We start from the raw sequence: 22,663 nt of genomic DNA, 5'->3' as shown, positions 1-22,663 counted from the left end.
GAGTGAGACCTGTCTCAATAAGAGAAAGAATAAAAGAAAAAAATTTATTTATCTAAAAAATTTTATATCTTTTAAAGTAGCAATAATTTTAATTAAAAATGTATTTACAGTAGTAGACTGCTTTCATAAATATCAGATGAACTTTATTTAAAATAATGTGTATATTTGCTTTTAGTGTTTCTTTTGCTGTATTTCTAACACTTATCACATAGATCTTCAATAAGTGATGAACAAATGGTATTCAGGGAATGTAAATTACTATATGACGTTCTAGTAGTATACATTAAATGTGGAGATTAAAAAAATTTTTAACACTTTATTGACATAGCATCTTATAACATTCTGCAGAATCAGTGATCACACATTTTATGATAGGCTGCTTTAAAAGCATTTTACTTTTTCTGTTTTTTATCCTTCCATGTTCTATTTTAAAATTATAATTACCAGAAAATCTAATTAGAAAGCAAATCATAGTGTGCATATTCTTTAACTAAAGACATATTTTTTCATCTAATGTTAGGTGAGATACTATCATGGTGCTAATTGTGGGAATACATAAACAGGGATGGGAAAACTGCAGCCTTTGGACCAAATCTGGCTTATTACTGGACCAAACCCAGCCACGCCCATTTACTTACTTTGTTTATGGCTGCTTTTGCTCAGCAGCAGGAATGAGTAGTCACAACAGAGACTGTGGCCCACAGAGTAAAAATGTATTTATTGTCAAGCCCTTTAAGAAAGCTGTTGATCATTGGTATGGAATATTTAGATACGGTTTCTGCCAAGACCAGCTCGGTCAGGGAGACCCTAACCCAGCAGCGCTAGAGGAATTAAAGACACACACAAAAATACAGAGGTGTGGAGTGGGAAATCAGGGATCTCACAGCCTTCAGAGCTGAGAGCCCCAAACAAAGATTTACCCACGTGTTTATTAACAGCAAGCCAGTCATTAGCATTGTTTCTATAGATATTAGATTAACTAAAAGTATCCCTTATGGGAAACAAAGGGATGGGCCAAAATAAAGGAATGGGTTTGGCTAGTTATCTGCAGCAGGAACATGTCCTTAAGGCACGGATTGCTCATGCTATTGTTTGTGGTTTAAGAACACTTTTTAAGCGGTTTTCCACCCTGGGTGGGCCGGATGTTCCTTGCCCTCATTCCAGTAAACCCACAACCTTCCAGCATGGGCGTTACGGCCATCATGAACATGTCACAATGCTGCAGAGATTTTGTTTATGGCCAGTTTCGGGGCCAGTTTAATGGCCAGATTCTGAGGGGGGCTGGGGGGGCTGTTCCCAACATGTCCCCCTTATTTGATTTGCAAAGTGATAAAAGCAAAGGCAGCTTTGTCACGGTGAGCTACTTGTGGGAGTCAGGATCTGCATCTGCAGACTATACAGAGACAAACAACACAGATTAAAAGCACAATCATCATTGAAATGACACAGCTTCCAAGTGTTTTTATCCATTTTAATGGGTTACTAGCTGCTAATCTGTCTGCAGCTCCTTCAAGCACTCCAGTTCCTGGCATTAAGGTCAGGTGTGCCTGGGATGCTTTAAATATTTGTTCTTTTAATTTTGCAATATCCAAAGACAAGTTTGTGGAGTGTCCTTCTAGATGCTTTTTTTATTCTTTCCCAAATTTTGATCTTATTAAGAGCCATTAATAGTTTCCACAAATCCTTAATGTTTAGCTTCTACAACAGGCCATATAATTTGAGATTGAGGTGCCACTATACCGCCATGATTCCAGATAGTAGGAACTCTTGCCATATTTCTTATCATTTCTACCATCTGACCGTTTTGTTCAGACCATCTGAACATAGTGTGACTGTGGCACGCAGACTGAGAGGTGCAATTCAAGCTAAACATCCCCTTAGGGGATCAATCAATAATGATTCCATAGGAATCGTTGTGCAGCATCTCTGCCTGTTCTGCAATGCAATCTTTCTAAACAAGTAAGTTCATTTTTTTCTGGCCAGGTTCAATTTTGTTTACAGAAAGGTTTTTGAGGGTGGAATGCCTTGATTATAGGAGCAGATTTATTGTAAATACTGAGATCAGAAAGCATGTGTAACTGCGTCATAGAGTGATTACATTAAGGCATTATTACCAACCAAGATTGATAAATATGCCCAATAAGGATAATTGTTCTCTGTGTCAGCCCTTGTTGAAGGAATACTCATGGCAGTGGTGATCACCGCTATCATAGGTACCATTAAATTACTCATTGTGACAGGTTTTCCAACCTTGCAGATTTTTTTCTAGTCCCATATCAGGGACATACCCCATTTCATGCATCATATGTTGACTTTGAGGGCTATATAATTGTTCTGGAATTAGAACTTGTGCTCCTCATTGTTGTAATAAATCTCTCCTCCATAAATTTATAGGTACAGAAGTTATAATTGGTTGGATAGTCCCAGGTTGTCCATCGGGCCCTTCACAATGCAAAATATAACCACTTTGATATACTTCAGGGGCTTTACCAATTCCAACTATGTTAAATTGAGCAGGTTGAATTGGCCACGTGGACAGTCAGTGCTGTAGAGAAATGACTGAAATGTCCACTCCTGTGTCTACCAAACCTTTAAATTTCTTTCCCTGAATAGTTATTTCACAGGTATGACGTTTATCAGTAATTTGATTTACCCAGTAAGCTGCCTTTGCCTTGTTTATTTGTGCTTCCAAATCCTCCTGTTTGTTTAGTTTCACTTTTTCCCATTCCCACATATGGCACAATCAGGAGCTGTGCTATTCGCACTCCTGGCTCTGCTTTCCAGGGAACAGAAGTAGATATAACAATTTGAATTTCCCCATCGTAATCTGAATCAATGACTCCTGTATGTATTTGTACCCCTTTTAAATTTAAACAAGACCTGCCTAGAAGTAATCCTGTCGTCCCCGCTGGCAAGGGTCCACAGACTCCTATTGGGACCTTTTGCAGGGGTTCCCCAGGCAGAAGGCTCACAGCTTTTGTGCAGCATAAATCTACTGTGGCACTACTGGCTGTGGTGGGAGACAGACATTGTACAGGGGTGAGGGAATGGTCTGAGCTGGAAATGCCCCAGTTTGGAATGGGGCCCGGGACGGGCCCCTCATGGCGTTTCCCGAAATCGGGTTCCCATTGTGACACTGACTAGCCCAATGTTTTCCTTTTTTACATTTTGGACATATTTCAGACTCAGCAGTTTTCTTTTTTCACCTATCTGGCAGCCTGACTCGCTGATTTTTTCTACATTCTTTTTTAGTATGACCATGCTTCCCACAGTTAAGACAAGCTCCAGGAAATGGAGTATTTCCTTTATCCACTCAGTCCTGCTATTGTCTGTGCTAGCAGAGTAGCCTTATGCAGATTACCTCTGATACCATCTCAGGCCTTGATATAATCAACTAAATGTGCTTTCCCGAATTTAAAAGGAAAAGACTCAAATGTAGCTATAATATTTCCCTGTTGATCTGTGGGGGGGTGTATTCTAACAGGGAACTGCCAAGCCTCTAAATCACCCTCTCATCTAGCTTGCTGAATTCCTACCTGAATAAAACTAAGAGCGGTCATTCGAGGCGCTGCTCGAACAGTCACTGGGGCAACTACTTTTCGCCCAGTGTCCTCTGGAAAAGAAAGATCTGGAGGGTCAGGCCACTCTTTTTCTTTAAAATAATAATGAGGGGATGCAGAAGGGTAGACATGAACCTCTCCCTCCTTTGCTGCTTTAGCTGGCAAACAAACCTGCTCTGTAACCTCTTCTTTTACTTCGTTGTACTCTCCTTCCTCCTCATCATTAGTGTGAAAATATTCCAAGGTGGAACGAATCAGAGCCCACACTTGTGCCATTGTTACCCTGATGCTTCCGAGCTCCCCTTCTTACTCACCATGGGATGGCTTTAAGAGTACTCGAGTGTCCTCCAGCTTAGTTCCACGTTCTCCAGCCGTTGCTCCAGCGACCCTTCTACCTGGATTCGAGCCCCCATGATGGACGCCACTTGCCAAGACCAGCTCGGTTGGGGAGACCCTAACCCAGCAGTGCTAGAGGAATTAAAGACACACACACAGAAATATAGAGGTGTGGAGTGGGAAATCAGGGTTCTCACAGCCTTCAGAGCTGAGAGCCCCGAACAAAGATTTACCCACGTATTTATTAACAGCAAGCCAGTCATTAGCATTGTTTCTATAGATATTAGATTAACTAAAAGTATCCCTTATGGGAAACAAAGGGATGGGCCGAAATAAAGGGATGGGTTGGGCTAGTTATCTGCAGCAGGAGCATGTCCTTAAGGCACAGATCGCTCATGCTATTGTTTGTGGTGTAAGAATGCCTTTAAGCAGTTTTCCACCCTGGGTGGGCCAGGTGTTTCTTGCCCTCATTCTGGTAAACCCACAACCTTCCAGTGTGGGTGTTATGGCCATCACATGTCACATTGCTGCAGAGATTTTGTTAATGGCCAGTTTTGGAGCCAGTTTAATGGCCAGATTTTGGGAGGCCTGTTCCCAACAGGTTTCTTCGCTCAAAATGGTTAATATAGAATGGGCTTTCCCTGATACATTCTAACAGAGAGTTGGCTCTCTTTTCATATTTTAAAAAATTTTTTGACAATTTAAAAATTGTATATATGCAGTACAATGTAATGTTTGGATATATGTATTAAATCTTGCTAATTAACGTATTTATCACCTCACCTACTTTTTTTGTGGTGAGAACATTTTAAATCTGTTCTTTTAGGAATTCTGAGATATACAATACATTATTATTAACTGTGGTCACCATGCAGTGCAATAGATCACTAAAACTTACTACTCCTGTCCAGCTGCAACTTTGTACTCTTTGACTAACATCTCCTCTTTTCCCAACCCCCAACTCCCAGCTTCTGGTAAATATCATTCTATTCTCTACTTCTGTGAGTTCAAGATTTTTAGATTCTACATATAAGTGACATTATACATTATTTGTCTTTCTGTGCCTGGCTTATTTCACTTCGCATAATGCCCTCCAGGTTCATTCATGTTGTTGCAAATGACAGAATTTTCTTATTTTTTAAGGTTATGTGTAGTATTCTGTTGTATATATATACATACTACTTTTGCTATTCATTATCTAGTCATCCATTGATAAACACTAAGGTTGCTTCCATTATCTTAGCTATTGTGAATAATGCTGCAGTGAACATGGGAGGGCAGGTATCTTTCTAATATACTGATTTCAGTTCTGTAAATATATAGCCAGTAGTGGAATTGCTGGATCATATGGTAACTCTATTTTTAGTTTTTTGAAGAACCTCTATAATGTTTTCCATAATGGCTGTGCTAATTTACATTCTCACCAATAGTGTGCAATGATTCCTTTTTCTCCACATCCTCACCAACACTATCTTTTCTGTTTTCTTTTTGATAATAGCCATTCTAACGGATGTGGGTGATTCTTATGGTATTGATTTGCATTTCCCTGAGAAATGGAGATGTTGAGCATTTTTTACATATCTGTTAGCCATTCATATGTCTTCTTTTGAGAAATGTTTATTCATGCACTTTGCCCATTTTTTAATTTGGTTATTTGTTTTCTTGAAGTTGAGTTGTTTGAATTCCTTATGTATTTTGGATATTAGTTCCTTATCAGATGTATGGTTTGCAAATATTTAAACATTTTTTTCCCAATCTGTGGGTTGTTTCTTCACTCTGTTAATTGTTTCTTTTGCTCTGCAGAAGCTTTTTAATTTGGCATAATCTTATTTGTCTATGTTTGCTTTTGTTGCCTATGCTTTTGGGGTTGTATCCAAGAAATCATAGCTCAGAACAATGTGATGGAGCTTTCCCCTTGTGTTTTCTTCTAGTGGTTTTTACGGTTTCAGGTCTTATGTATAAATCTTTAATCCATTTGAGTCGATTTTTTATATGGTATGAGATAAGGATCTAATTTCACTCTTCTGCCTGAGGATATCCACTTTTCCCCACACCATTTATTGAAGAAACTGTCCTTTCTTCATTGTGTATTCTTGGCACCTTTGTCAAAAACAAACTGACAATAAATGGGTGGGTTTATTTCTGGAATTCTGTCCTGTTGCATTGGTTGAGGTGTTTGTTTTTATGCCAGTACCATGCTGTTTTGATTACAATTGCTTGGAAATATATTATTTTGAACTCAGGGAGTGTGACCCTTTTAGTTTTTTTTTTTTTTTTTTTGAGTCAGAGTCTCACTCTGTCTCTCAGGCTGTTAGTACAGTGGTGTGATCTCAGCTCACTGCAAACTCTACCTCCTAGATTCAAGCAATTCTCATGCCTCAGCCTCCCTAGTAGCTGGGACCACAGGCACATGCCACCAGGCCTGGCTAATTTTTTGTCTTTTTAGTAGAGACAGGGTTTCACCATGTTGGCCAGGCAGGTCTTGAACTCCTGACTTCAAGTGATCCACCTGCCTTGGCCTCCCAAAGTGTTGGAATTACAGGTGTGAGCCACCATGTCTGGCCACTTTGTTCTTTTTGCTCAAGATTGCTTTGACTATTCACAGTATTTTGTGGTCCCATACAAATTTTAGTATTGTATTTTCTATTTCTGTGAAAAATGATGCCAGATAAATGCAGACTTTTGTTTAAGTGTCTCCAAATTTTGGCAAACACATATTGAACACTTAACTGTGTGTAAACCAAGGATTGTGAATGTACGCTATGAATAAGACATGGTCTCTATGCAGAGGAAGTTTAAATTGAAGCATGTACTACTGTTTAGTATTAATTTGCTTTTATATCGTATACCTATATATTTTAAAATAGCAATATTTTGCTTGATCTTTAGTCAAAACCCTCGACATGGGAAGTTGAAGAGTTCCTAGAAAACTTTGCTTTCCCCTGGTTTCAAGATTCCCGCTGATTCCACTTCGATTTTTTTTCACAGTTTTCTCATATTTTCAAGCAGTCCTCATCTTAATCTTAAGTCATCTAACTTTATGGAGTTTTCTCATGCCCCTTTAAAGCCATATTGTGACTTTTAATGTTCCAAATTTGACTGACCTTTCATTTACTCTTTGCCATCTGATGATATATCCTTTCCAAGATGACACCTTTCTAGAATAATAGTAATTAATATATTTATATTTTTAATCTTTGCATTATTTGCAAATTTAGTATCTGAAACTACTCTCTAGGATATTATTGAAGAAAAACAAACATTAAATATTCACCTCCTCAGTATATATCTAAACTTATCCCTAATTTATAATGTTGATTGAACTTTTGGTAATTTTGTGTGTATAGGTGTATGTATCCTCCATTACATACACAAATTTGTAGTGTGATGATGTTATAAGACAGTCATATTATAGTTTTTACCTCATAATCATCTTTTTCTTAAAGTTATTACTAATGTTTGGTAGATTTTTAAATATATGTATGCTATTTCAAAAATCTTTTAGAATAAATAAGTAAAAGTACATAAACACATAGCTCTGACCTTGAAAAAGAAAAACAGAATTCTTTAAACCAACTGATATCTTCATTTTGTCATTTATAGAGTCCAGTTTTTAAAAACTATGTATAATGGATCTTATATTTTCTCAAAATTACATTATAAGTAATTATCTTTTTATTTTATAAAAGAAAAGAATGAGCCAAATGAAACAATGAAGTTCTTAGATGCTTTTCTATTTCCACAGGTTGCTATCACATACAAAGTAAGAAATATTATATGTATTGTATCTGTTTCCTTCATTTATCTTTATATATACTGGGTTTCTCTGTCGGTTTTATGCCATGCTTATATTTGATATGTAAGTCTGATTTTTTTTCCAACAATAGTAAATGTTATGAGAGACTGATATAATTAGGCCAACTTTATTATTTTAATACGGATACAAATGTGGAAGTTGGGGCATTGCATATTTTTAAATATGTTTTGAAATAACTTCCTTGTTTATTTTACTTTAGTTTTTACCAGATTCGTGCTTCTATGAAAATTCCATCAAGAATTCCCTACAGAGTAGAAGCTAGTTTGTTGCATGCAACAGGTAAGCCAAGGAATACGTTCAAATTTAAAAAATAATCTGAAACAACATTTTAATGGTCAATAACTTTTAATAAATTTTTTTCATTATAGATATAAGATACCAAATAACATCATTATGATAACCATTGTAAGAAATATATTTGGGGCCTCAGTAAAACAGACTTGATTATAGATACTTTGTCTCCTTCTTAGATTTCTTAAAATGAGCACATCAAAGAATGTATATTAAAGTTTCATGAAAACAAACATAGGATTGGTATCCCTTATATCATATAAGATGCTATCTAAAAAGATACGCAGTAAATGGGAACATACAATTTGACTTAGGGTTATAAAGGTGTTTTATGATAAAGTTTTATGGTATGCATTTTGAGGACATTTTTTAAACCAATTTTTTTTTTTCTGGATTAGGTTCTCTAATTATGAAACAGAGCCAAAAGGCAATGTAGGAAGGTATGAAATAGACATGTTACAGCAGCTTTGTTAGTTACTCATATTCTGAGGAGAGACACCAGCATTAAAGGGGTTAGGTTAAAACTGGTGGCCCTGACATAATTAGTGGTCATTTTTCAGCTTTCCCAATGCAATATATGCTGTTTCATTACATGTAGTTAGAAAATGAACCAGTTAATGAAACATTCTAAAGAGTTATTATGTAAGCCTAATATGAATTACTAGTTTTTAAAGCGTCATAAAAATAATAAAATACACCTAACACTAGAGCTATGCTGAGCATAATTCAGTCCATTTTGAAATTTTAAAAAACTTGTTGAGTATTTGAAGTGTTTAAGATTATCTTTTTATCATACTATGGATACTAAAATGCTGGTTAACGTTAAATTTTTTATTTTTACTTTTTATTATTATACTTTAAGTTCTAGGATACATGTGCACAACATGCAGGTTTGTTTACATATGTATACATGTGCCATGTTGGTTTGCTGCACCCATTAATTTGTCATTTACATTAGGTATTTCTCCTAATGCTATTCCTCCCCCATCCCTCCACCCCACAACAGGCCCCAGTGTGTGATGTTCCCCGCCCTGTGTCCAAGTGTTCTCATTGTTCATTTCCCACCTATGAGTGAGAACATGCAGTGTTTGGTTTTCTGTCCTTGCGATTGTTTGCTGAGAATGATGGTTTCCAGCTTCATCCATGTCCCTACAAAGGACATTAACTCATCCATTTTTATGGCTGCATAGTATTCCATGGTGTACATGTGCCACATTTTCTTAATCCAGTCTATCATTGATGTTCATTTGGGTTGGTTCCAAGTCTTTGCTATTGTGAATAGTGCCGCAATAAACATACATGTGCATGTGTCTTTATAGTAGCATGATTTATAATCCTTTGGGTATATACCCAGTAATGAGATCGCTGGGTCAAACAATATTTCTAGTTCTAGATCCTTGAGGAATCACCACAGTGTCTTCCATAATGGTTGAACTAATTTACACTCCCACCAACAGTGTAAAAGTGTTCCTATTTCTCCACATCCTCTCTAGCACCTGTTGTTTCCAGACTTTTTAATATCACCATTCTAACTGGTGTGACTCATTGTGGTTTTGGTTTGCGTTTTTCTGATGACCAGTGATGATGAGCATTTTTTCATATGTCTGTTAGCTGCATAAATGTCTTCTTTTGAAAAGTGTCTATTCATATCCTTGGCCCACTTTTTGATGAGGTTGTTTGATTTTTTTCTTGTAAATTTGTTTAAGTTCTTTGTAGATTCTGCATATTAGCCCTTTGTCAGATGGGTAGATTGCAAGAATATTCTCCCATTCTGTAGGTTGCCTGTTCACTCTGATGGCAGTTTCTTTTGCTGTGCAGAAGCTCTTTAGTTTAATTAGATCCCATTTGTCAATTTTGGCTTTTGTTGCCATTGCTTTTGGTGTTTTAGTCATGAAGTCCTTGCCCATGCCCATGTCCTGAATGGTATTGCCTAGGTTTTCTTCTAGGGTTTGTATGGTTTTAGATCTAACATTTAAGTCTTTAATCCATCTTGAATTAATTTTCATATAAGGTGTAAGGAAGGGGTCCAGTTTCAGCTTTCCACATGTGGCTAGCCAGTTTTCCCAGCACCATTTGTTAAACAGGGAATCCTTTCCCCATTTCTTGTTTTTGTCAGGTTTGTCAAAGATCAGATGGTTGTAGATGTGTAGTATTACTTCTGAGGCCTCTGTTCTGTTCCATTGGTCTATCTCTCTGTTTTGGTACCAATGCCATGGTGTTTTGGTACCAGTACCATGCTGTTTGGGTTACTGTAGCCTTGTATTATAGTTTGAAGTCAGGTAGCATGATGTCTCCAGCTTTGTTCTTTTTGCTTAGGATTGTTTTGGCAGTGGAGGCTCTTTTTTGGTTCCATATGAACTTTAAAGTAGTTTTTTCCAATTCTGTGGAGACAGTCATTGTTAGCTTGATGGGGATGGCATTGAATCTATAAATTACCTTGGGCATTATGGCCATTTTCACAATATTGATTCTTCCTATCCATGAGCATGGAATGTTTTCCATTTGTTTGTCTCCTCTTTTATTTAGTTGAGCAATGGTTTGTAGTTCTCCTTGAAGAGGTCCTTCACATCCCTTGTAAGTTTGATTCCTAGGTATTTTATTCTGTTTGAAGAAATTGTGAATGGGAGTTCACTCATGATTTGGCTCTCTGTTTGTCTGTTATTGGTGTATAGAAATGCTTGTGATTTTTGCACATTGATTTTGTATACTGAGACTAATGTTAAATTTTAATGATTATATATAGTGTAGAGTTTATCTTCCTGAAGACTATTAAAATGCTCACAGAGGTCTGTTGCTTATGACAAATACACACACACACACACACACACACACATACATATGTATATATACATGTATATGTGTGTGTATATATATATTTTGTATATTCATTCATCTTGAAATGAAAAAGAATTTATTCTTGGCTCGGCATACATGTCAATGTATATATTATTGCCATAACAGATCATCTTTTGTAAGTCTACTTTCACGAAACATAGAGGTAATAAAACAAGCTGACATGACATGACAGATTTGGTGTACTCTTTTGAACATCCTTGGATCCAGTAGACTAGATTTCTAGCTCAGTTTTATCTCCTAAAGTTGCCAGTTGAGAAAATCCTCAGATTTTAGTTTGTGAGGTATCTTTCAAGATAGCAAGATACTTGACATATATTCTGCAAGGTTAAATAGTCTAACCACTTTTAAGTAATAAATTTTAAAGATATGTTCCTTCCTTATTATTAAAGTTTCGAGAGAAATAATGTCAAACCTATGAATATTAATTCATTTCTTTTGAAATGGAATCTTGTCCTATAGCCAGGCTGGAGTGCAGTGGCGCGATCTCGGCTCACTGCAACCTCCGCCTCCTGGGTTCAAGCAATTCTCCTGTCTCAGCCTCCCAAGTAGCTGGGACTACAGGCGTGCACCACCACACCCAGCTAATTTTTGTATTTTTAGTAGAGACGGGGTTTCACCGTGTTGGCCAGGATGGTCATGATCTCTTGACCTCGTGGTCCACCCGCCTCGGCCACGCCCGGCCTGAATATTGATTCTTGACCAATAAAGTTGTCCTTGTATGAGAACCTGAGAGATTTTTTGAGATTGAGTTCATAATTTGTACGGAAGTTAAGATTTTTATATTCTGTTTCATTTTAATATGGAATTAATGAGGTAACATTACTTTTTAAATGTTTGGATGTGAAATTAGTCAGTTTAACCCAGAAAAATCTAATCAATGGAGAAAAAAGATAATTCTTGAAAGAGAAATGGGGAAATGGTAGAAAACAGACAAAACCAGATAAATTGTAAGTTCTCAGCAAATGATTGATTCAAAGACCAAAAGGAAGTATGCTAGAAGAAAACATTTGCTGATTTCTAAATTTCAGTTACTATATAGTCTTACTTGTATCAAACCCAACTATCTCCTTGTTATGTCAGGCATGATTTCTCCATTCTTTCATTATTCCTTTTCTGAAAGAATAGATTTAGAAATTCTTTACATTTACAAATGAAACATTTTAAATCATTGAGTTAATCATTAATCATTTAGCATTTCTCTGTATCATACAGAGAATTGTTTCTACTTTGTTTTTCGCAGATTCCAAATAATTACGTCAGAGGACTGGAAATTTTAACTGCTTAGTTACTACAAATCAATTCCAAGAAAGATTTTGAATGTCAGAATTATTCTTTGGGAATAATGACTGGTGGACAAAAGTATCATTTGAAAATAAAATCTTGTTGGTTAGATTTTTAGGTTGGTGTAAAGGATGTAATTAAGTGTCACAGTATTTAATTTAGTTGATGTGTTTCATTAAAGACTATTTTCTTCATAATATTAACTTACTCCTCAAGTAACTTCCTCTTTCAGTAATAAGTTACCTTGCCCTAACTTTATGGAAACATTTCTCTACCTCTGCTTATTGAAACTTGTGAGCTGAGGATAAGGAAGGGCATCAGAAATAAATTGTGAAAAGATTTAACAGTAACCCCTGATTACTCTTCCTAGTCCAGTGGCCCTTGAGTGACTGTGCTTGCTGCTACTTGTATTACAGTTCAGTCAGGAGCACCCTTTTCTGGTGTGGTAGTGGCATTATCTTGGTTAACAATAGTTTAGAATTATGACTCTGGGCAGGAACCTCAGAATCTATTCATTGCAGTGATCTAAAGTCAGGTGTGTCATTCAGCAACTTCTGGACCTTTGAGAACAGTTTTTATCCTGATAACTCAGAGTGGATGCTATGTTTTAAAGAACACAGATGTACTGTATGACAACAAGGAAATGTCCTTTCTGTGTTTTCATAGCATGTCACATCTCACAGATGTTTTTCCAAGGCTTTTTGAGTGTTTTGTCTTTAGTAATTTATGAGCTAAATACATGACTGATACATTTTCTGTCAATGACTATTTACTGCAGCAACTGAGCTTTTAGATCTAGTGAGTGTTCATTTATTATTTTATTTGATAGTGACGGGGTGGTGCTACAGATTCAGTCAAGATTCTTTCCGTACATAGTTTCAGGGCATGAAATCATTCAGCCTTTATTAGGTTACACCTAATCTGTGCATTAACAATGTGAATATTGTGATATTTGTATTTAGCCTCATCTTACACAAGAAACGTCTTCCATCTGACATTTTATTTTCCAAATGAGTATGTTTGTTCAACGTTGTCAGTTTTACTCACCAGAAAAGTGGACATTTTATAGCTGCTCAGTCCCTTCTTTGTCTTTTGAGAGAAAAAAATATTCTAGAAAAGATAAAAATGAATTTATTTCATGGACAACCCTATTTGAACCAAGTTCCATGATCACTGTTCTTCATCAACTAAATACTGGTTGGAAAGGATTTATCTTTATAAAAATTAACAGAAGTTATAATTCAATCTCTAGGTCATTGGTATGGCAGAAATATTACATATAATTAATGTTATTTACAAAGTAATGTTATTTTGACATGACAAACTGTGTCAGAAATGCCCAAATAGAGTACCTTCTCTTAGCCTTTTCCTGGGTACTTAATTTTTTTTTCTTAGTTATGCCTAGATTTAATCATTGTTGCTGCCAATTAAGTTTCTAGGTTCTGATACTATCAGTTGCATATAATAGACTATGAAATGTAGTGATCTGATGGTTTACTAGTATATTTAAAGGAAATATCTTTTAAAAATAAATAGTTTGTGGCAGACACCAGTCTATAAAAGGGAAGCCTGAGTTTGAAAATGATAGGCTTCCATATTATATAATATGTGAAAATCTCACATATGTGAAAACATTATCTCTGTGTATTTTTTAATAGCATTATACCAGAGATTTTCAGAAGATTACATACTTTTAGTTGAATGATAGCAGCCAAAATAGCAAGCACAAGAACCAGATTTTGGACAGAAGAAGAAAGAAATACATAAAATCTCTTTCACCCTTTTTTCTCATTCTCTTTGAAAATAGCAAACTTTTATCTGTCATGTCTGAAATGTGCTAACAAATATGACTTCTCAAGATCTTTCATATTTCAAATATTATATTAATGTATTTTATTTTTATTTCTCTAATTTATGATAACTTGTTTTTCTTGTTTGTGGTTTGCAAAGATATGTGCAAAGCCTTTCCAATAAAGTGACTCTGAACAAATTGTGAGACATGCTGTTTTTCCCCTGCCTGACACTATTCCCAACATGATTACCTTGTATGTATAGGTCGTTTTCCATAGCTTTTGAATGTTGTTTCATCCTCTGGGCACCTGTGATAAGGTAAATCTGGTAAAGTATCAAGTATTTCCTGCCAGTTTACCCCAGAATAGCCTCTATCTTGTTAAATGTTAAATTAATATGAATATTATAGAGGATAGTGATTGATGGGATGTGGTGACTTATGACATGAGTCTCATAAGTGTTAGTTTGAACCAAAATAATGTTCTTCTGTCTAGATGCATTTCCTCCCCAGCAATCTGAAAAAACAAGGCAAAGAAGGCCGCCAACTTATTACAATCTTTGAGATATTGTTTCTGCCTTCTATATCCTTCTCAAAATTTCATTTTACAGTAGTACTAACGAGTTCTTACAGTGTGTTATCTTTTTACTATTAGTAAATTATCAAGGAAAGGTATCCTTTTCCGCCTCAAGAAATTGCTCCCATGTATTTAACTAACTTTTAATAAATACATATCATTGATTTCTAGTCTTATCCTTGAACATGAATAGCTTTATATAGGATAATTTTCTTTTATCCTTTGTGTTAATTTTTTACGTCTGTTCCTTAAAAATTCGTTTTTTCTTTTAAGGACTTGGATTTTTCTCTATGCCTTTTATTACCTGCTCTATTTTTCTTTTAACTTTGATTCGTACTTTCATCTTAATACCTTTTCCTTCCAGCACTGAATTTTACCGTAATTCATATACCTTCTGTATATTTTGAGAAAACTTTTAGGAAAAATAGTTTAAAATTGATTTCTCTCTGTGAGTTACAGTGGAGCAGGTTGAATGGGATGGGAATTAGATGGTATTATACAGCTTATTGCTGTACATTTAAATTATTTCCAGCACAAGATTATGCTGACAGTGAGAGGTTTGAGTCAGGAAATAGCTGTCATCTGCAATAACATCAGTCATGAAAGACAATGAGTATTTATAGAACTATTGAAAATTGATTGGTAAGAAAAGCATTCATAGACTTTTACAACAGAAAAGTCATTGCTGGTTTTAGGAATCTGGCTCCAGTTTGAAATATTATGCAGTTTTCATAAAAAGTTTAAATAATGACATCCTAGTAATGATAGTATTATTAAGATTAAATGTATTTTGTTTAGTTTGCTTTTTAATATTCATCCATCTTTTTTTCTGGAAAAATTTTTTTTTATCAAAATAATATACAGCATATGGTTAAAAGATCAATTAGTCACCAGGCGCAGAGGCTCACGCCTGTAATCACAGCACTTTGGGAGGCTGAGGTGGGCAGATCACGAGGTCAGGAGTTCGAGACCAGCCTGACCAACATAGTGAAACTCCGTCTCTACTAAAAATGCAAAAAAAAAATTAGCCAGGCGTGGTGGCGGGTGCCTGTAATTCCCGCTACTTGGGAGGCTGAGGCAGGAGAATCGCTTAAACCTGGGAGGTGGAGGTTGCAGTAAGCCAAGATCGCATCACTGCACTCCAGCCTGGGCGACAGTGTGAGACTCCGTCTCAACAACAGTAACAACAAAGATCAATTAGTCCAGAAAGACTTGTAGTAAAAACTGTAGCTTGTTTTCTAGATTTAACAACTTTTACCCGTGTCTCTAGTCCTTATGGTTACCTCCATATGGACATTGTCAATGGACTTCCTGTTATGATAAGAAGACTGTTTATCTTATTTACACCATTTCCTCATTCCCTCTCCCCCAGTCTTTTAAAAGAGATACTGTTATTCTCATATGTGTTTCTGACCAGTCTCTGTAGCTTCAAACAGTATATTTAAAGCTCCATTTTCCACTTCAGTGATCACGACAGACTCCTTATTTTGAAATAAGGATATAGACAGTCCTACCATGTTTTTCTTTTCAAATTTTCTGTCTTTCTACTTTCCAACCTCTGTTGGAATTATCAAGGTTGCTGACATTCATATCCTGTTTTGTAACTAGTTAAATCTTTTGTCCGTTGTCTATTAGTTGATTCTAAAGATTGAAAACAAGTATTTGCACTTTGGTGGTAACACAAGAAGGAAAGGGTTTCTAGAATTGAAATGACTATCCAACATAAATAAGGAAGATCATAAGTGTCCAGTTAAACAATTAAGGCAGGTCTAGTTACTTTGGTATTGATGTGGATCACTGTTAGATAGCTAGCTAAGAATATTTTTCTGAAAACCAATAAAACCATTTATGAGATGGGAAACATGAACTAGTGTGACCAAGAGCAAGAAGGAAGAATTTAAGAGAAGAAGAGATAGATAGAAGATCTATCTATCTATCTATCTATCTATCTATCTCTCTATCTATCTAGATAGCTATCTTTTTTTTTTTTTTTTTTAAGTAGAGTCTCACAATGGTGGGATCTTGGCTCACTGCAACCTCCGCCTCCCGGACTCAAGAAACTCTCCTGCCTCAGCCTCCCGAGTATCTGGGATTACAGGCGCGCACCACCACACCTGACTGATTTTTGTATTTTTAGTAAAGATGGGGTTTCATCAGGTTGGCCAGGCTGGTCTCAAATTCCTCACCTCAAGTGATCCACTGCCTCAGCCTCCCAGGGTGCTGGGATTATAGGCATAAGCCACCGCGCCAAGCCTATAGATAGATAAATCTTAATGTAGTTTAGAAACTGTTAATTCAGAGATGCAGCTCTGATAGTGACTTGGAATCAGGAGTCTGTCTTCCTACTGTGCTACCTGGGAAAACTCACTTAACCTCCTTGAGCTTCAGTTTCTCCTCTGTGCAGTGTATTACCTGCTTCACAGGGTTGTTGTGCATTAAATAACTGAAAGTACTTAGACTGTAAAGGGCTGTATACCTTTTATGTTATATACCTCAATGTGTTAAATATAGAGTTCTAGAGATACAAGGAATAATGGAAAACAGTCATGTTTTGACTCATTATGCTATGAACCATTTTATGTAAAGAACTGAAACATAATTTTTCCGTGTTATGTATAATTTCTATTATATAGCAAGTAATGAAGTGCATAGGATAACATTTCATGTTAATATAATTTTAAAATTTCGTATTTTTCTGAAAACCAATAAAACTATTTATGAGATAGAAAACATGAACTAGTATGACCAAGAGCAAGAAGGAAGAACTGAAGAGAAGAAGAAAACTCCTGAAAGATCCCTAAATTTATATAATACATCATGGAAATCTAGGTACCTGGGACTGCATTTCTATTTTTATAAAGCTAGCTTCATCTGTGGAATGTGTTTTAATTTGGGCATAACTAGTTTCAAATCTTGTTCTGCCACTCACTAGCTATTTGGTCTTAAGCAAATTATTCCATTTATTTGAGTCCTTCTTTCCTTATCAGTGTGATAGATATAATCCTTCTCGAAGTGTTTATGTAAAAACTAAATTAGAAAATTGTATAAAGAGATCTAGTACCATGCTCAGTAAATATCTTTTCCCTGTGTCTTGCCCTCCCTTTCTGTCCTAAATTGCCCCAGTAGTTAAAATGCTGAAATAAGGTGGACTCTAGGATCTCAGAACCAGCTTGATATAAGGAAAAACAGTCTAAGAAGAGGCCATTTATATGTAATTTCCTTCTTAGTTTTCAATAATTCACTCTACGTGTAGACAGGTTAGTTGAATGATATGGTTTAACTTTTTTTATAGCTCCTTTCCGTCTTTTCTCTCCAATGAGATAGCTGTTCCTTACTAGTGTTGGAATTCTGTGGTGTATATGAGAGAACACATACGTTTGAAATAGTTTATCAGTGTGACATTGATGGCCAAGCACAGGCTGTGGCACAAACAGCTGTGGCATTTGATTTCTGGGCAGATTATCAGAACCTTGGTGTCTGTAAAATGTATGTATTAATCCCTACAATATAAGGTTGCCAAAATGATTAATAATGATTTCCATAAAGCACAGTGCCCAGCACACAGTATTTGGTAGCCAGTATTAGTACTAAGAAGATTGAAATGGAGGAAAAAAGGGAAATTTCACAAAAATTCAAATGATAATGTGTGGGGAAGGTCTTAATAAAAAAAGTTCTCCATTTTGATATAAGCTTTACAACTAGATAAGCATTTAGACTTACAAGAAATCAACCCAGGTTGGTTAAAAAAAAAAATGCAGGGGTGGGTGGAGCCAAGATGGCCGAATAGGAACAGCTCCGGTCTCCAGCTCCCAGCCCCAGCGACACAGAAGACGGATGATTTCTGCATTTCTGCTTGAGGTACCGGTTTCATCTCACTAGGGAGTGCCTAACAGTGGGTGCAGGACAGTCGGTGAAGCACACTGTGCACGAGCCAAAGCAGGGCGAGGCATTGCCTCACTCGGGAAGCGCAAGGGGTCAGGGAGTTCCCTTTCCTAGTCAAAGAAAGGGGAAACAGACGGCACCTGGAATATCGGGTCAGTCCCACTCCAATACTGCGCTTTTCCAACGGGCCTGGAAAACAGCACACTAGGAGATTGTGTCCCGCACCTGGCTCGGAGGGTCCTGTGCCCACGGAGTCTCGCTGATTGCTAGCACAGCAGTCTGAGATCAAGCTGCAAGGCGGCAGCGAGGCTGGGGGAGGGGCGCCCGCCATTGCCCAGGCTTGCTTAGGTAAACAAAGCAGCCAGGAAGCTCGAACTGGGTGGAGCCCACCACAGCTCAAGGAGGCCTGCCTGCCTCTATAGGCTCCACCTCTGGGGGCAGGGCACAGACAAACAAAAACTCAGCAAGAACCTCCACAGACTTAAAGGTCCCTGTCTGACTGACAGCTTTGAACAGAGTAGTGGTTCTCCCAGCACGCAGCTGGAGATCTGAGAACGGACAGACTGCCTCCTAAAGTGGGTCCCTCACCCCTGAGCAGCCTAACTGGGAGGCACCCCCCCAGTAGGGACAGACTGACACCTCATTCAACCGGGTACTCCTCTGAGACAAAACTTTCAGACGAACTATCAGACAGCTGAATTTGTGGTCTCACGAAAATCCGCTGTTCTGCAACCACCGCTGCTGACACCCAGCCAAACAGGGTCTGGAGTGGACCTCTAGTAAACTCCAACAGACCTGCAGCTGAGGGTCCTGTCTGGTAGAAGGAAAACTAACAAACAGAAAGGACATCCACACCAAAAACCCATCTGTACATCTCCATCATCAAAGACCAAAAGTAGATAAAACCACAAAGATGGGGAAAAAACAGAACAAAAAAACTGGAAACTCTAAAAAACAGAGCACCTCTCCTCCTCCAAAGGAACGCAGTTCCTCACCAGCAACGGAACAAAGCTGGATGGAGGATGACTTTGATGAGTTGAGAGAAGAAGGCTTCAGACGATCAAACTACTCTGAGCTACGAGAGGAAATTCAAAACAATAGCAAAGAAGTTAAAAACTTTGAAAAAATATTAGAAGAATGGATAACTAGAATAACCAATGGAGAGAAGGGCTTAAAGGAGCTGATGGAGCTGAAAGCCAAGTTTCGAGAACTACGCGAAGATTGCAGAAGCCTCAGTAGCAGATGCGATCAACTGGAAGAAAGGGTATCGCTGATGGAAGATGAAATGAATGAAATGAAGCGAGAAGGGAAGTTTAGAGAAAAAAGAATAAAAAGAAATGAACAAAGCCTCCGAGAAATTTGGGACTATGTGAAAAGACCAAACCTACGTCTGATTGGTGTACCTGAAAATGATGGGGAGAATGGAACCAAGTTGGAAAACACTCTGCAAGATATTATCCAGGAGAACTTCCCCAATCTAGCAAGGCAGGCCAACATTCAGATTCAGGAAATACAGAGAACGCCACAAAGATACTCCTCGAGAAGGGCAACTCCAAGACACATAATTGTCAGATTCACCAAAGTTGAAATGAAGGAAAAAATGTTAAAGGCAGCCAGAGAGAAAGGTCGGGTTACCCACAAAGGGAAGCCCATCAGACTAACAGCTGATCTCTCAGCAGAAACTCTACAAGCCAGAAGAGAGTGGGGGCCGATATTCAACATTCTTAAAGAAAAGAATTTTCAACCCAGAATTTGCTATCCCGCCAAACTAAGCTTCATAAGTGAAGGAGAAATAAAATACTTTACAGACAAGCAAACGCTGAGTGATTTTGTCACCACCAGGCCTGCCCTAAAAGAGCTCCTGAAGGAAGCACTAAACATGGAAAGGAACAACCGGTACCAGCCACTGCAAAAACATGCCAAATTGTAAAGACCATCGAGGCTAGGAAGAAACAATAGCAACTAACGAGCAAAATAACCAACTAACATCATAATGACAGGATCAGATTCACACATAACAATATTAACGTTAAATGTAAATGGGCTAAATGCTCCAATCAAAAGACACAGACTGGCAAACTGGATAAGGAGTCAGGACCCATCAGTGTGCTGTATTCAGGAAACCCATCTCACGTGCAGAGACACACATAGACTCAAAATAAAGGGATGGAGGAAGATCTATCAAGCAACTGGAAAACAAAAAAAGGCAGGGGTTGCAATCCTAGTCTCTGATAAAATAGACTTTAAACCAACAAAGATCAAAAGAGACAAAGAAGGCCATTACATAATGGTAAAGGGATCAATTCAACAAGAAGAGCTAACTATCCTAAATATATATGCACCCAACACAGGAGCACCCAGATTCATAAAGCAAGTCCTCAGTGACCTACAAAGGGACTTAAACTCCCACACAATAATAATGGGAGATTTTAACACCCCACTGTCAACATTAGACAGATCAACGAGACAGAAAGTTAACAAGGATATCCAGGAATTGAACTCAGCTCTACATAAAGTGGACCTAATAGACATCTACAGAACTCTCCACCCCAAGTCAACAGAATATACATTTTTTTCAGCACCACACCACACCTATTCCAAAATTGACCACATAGTTGGAAGTAAAGCTCTCCTCAGCAAATGTAAAAGAACAGAAATTATAACAAACTGTCTCTCAGACCACAGTGCAATCAAACTAGAACTCAGGATTAAGAAATTCACTCAAAACCGCTCAACTACATGGAAACTGAACAACCTGCTCCTGAATGACTAGTGGGTACATAATGAAATGAAGGCAGAAATAAAGATGTTCTTTGAAACCAACGAGAACAAAGATACAACATACCAGAATCTCTGGGACACATTCAAAGCAGTGTGTAGAGGGAAATTTATAGCACTAAATGCCCACAAGAGAAAGCAGGAAAGATCCAAAATTGACACCCTAACATCACAATTAAAAGAACTAGAAAAGCAAGAGCAAACACATTCAAAAGCTAGCAGAAGGCTAGAAATAACTAAAATCAGAGCAGAACTGAAGGAAATAGAGACACAAAAAACCCTTCAAAAAATTAATGAATCCAGGAGCTGGTTTTTTGAAAAGATCAACAAAATTGATGGACCGCTAGCAAGACTAATAAAGAAGAAAAGAGAGAAGAATCAAATAGATGCAATAAAAAACGAAAAAGGGGATATCACCACCGATCCCACAGAAATACAATCTACCATCAGAGAATACTACAAACACCTCTATGCAAATAAACTAGAAAATCTAGAAGAAATGGATAAATTCCTTGACAAATACACCCTCCCAAGACTAAACCAGGAAGAAGTTGAATCTCTGAATAGACCAATAACAGGTTCTGAAATTGTGGCAATAATCAATAGCTTACCAACCAAAAAGAGTCCAGGACCTGATGGATTCACAGCCGAATTCTACCAGAGGTACAAGGAGGAACTGGTACCATTCCTTCTGAAACTATTCCAATCGATAGAAAAAGAGGGAATCCTCCCTAACACATTTTATGAAGCCAGCATCGTCCTGATACCAAAACATGGCAGAGACATAACCAAAAAAGAGAATTTCAGACCAATATCCTTGATGAACATTGATGCAAAAATCCTCAATAAAATACTGGCAAACCGAATCCAGCAGCACATCAAAAAGCTTATCCACCATGATCAAGTGGGCTTCATCCCTGGGATGCAAGGCTGGTTCAACATACGCAAATCAATAAATGTAATCCAGCATATAAACAGAACCAAAGACAAAAACCACATGATTATCTCAATAGATGCAGAAAAGGCCTTTGACAAAATTCAACAACACTTCATGCTAAAAACTCTCAATAAATTAGGTATTGATGGGACGTATCTCAAAATCATAAGAGCTATCTATGACAAACCCACAGCCAATATCATACTGAATGGGCAAAAACTGGAAGCATTCCCTCTGAAAACTGGCACAAGACAGGGATGCCCTCTCTCACCGCTCCTATTCAACATAGTGCTGGAAGTTCTGGCCACAGCAATCAGGCAGGAGAAGGAAATAAAGGGTATTCAACTAGGAAAAGAGGAAGTCAAATTGTCCCTGTTTGCAGATGACATGATTGTATATCTAGAAAACCCCATTGTCTCAGCCCAAAATCTCCTTAAGCTGATTAGCAACTTCAGCAAAGTCTCAGGATACAAAATTAATGTACAAAAATCACAAGCATTCTTGTACACCAATAACAGACAAACAGAGAGCCAAATCATGAGTGAACTCCCATTCACAA

At 37.3% G+C, this 22,663-nt stretch overlaps 1 protein-coding gene across 8 annotated transcripts in view; it reads left to right on the top strand.

Moving 5' to 3' along the window:
- Positions 1–22,663, top strand: part of FAM135A (family with sequence similarity 135 member A) — a 155,701-nt gene that overhangs the window by 28,472 nt on the left and 104,566 nt on the right. For all 8 annotated transcript variants that reach the window (XM_032153951.2, XM_032153936.2, XM_032154015.2 and 5 more), the window contains one exon: positions 7,913–7,992. In XM_032153951.2, the coding sequence (XP_032009842.1) occupies positions 7,913–7,992 (80 nt within the window). The remainder of the gene's footprint in view (positions 1–7,912; positions 7,993–22,663) is intronic.

The sequence above is a fragment of the Hylobates moloch genome, unplaced genomic scaffold (genome assembly GCF_009828535.3).
Source record: "Hylobates moloch isolate HMO894 unplaced genomic scaffold, HMol_V3 SCAFFOLD_2, whole genome shotgun sequence".
Classification (NCBI taxonomy): Eukaryota; Metazoa; Chordata; class Mammalia; order Primates; family Hylobatidae; genus Hylobates; species Hylobates moloch.
This window is presented reverse-complemented; position numbering and strand designations above follow the sequence as displayed.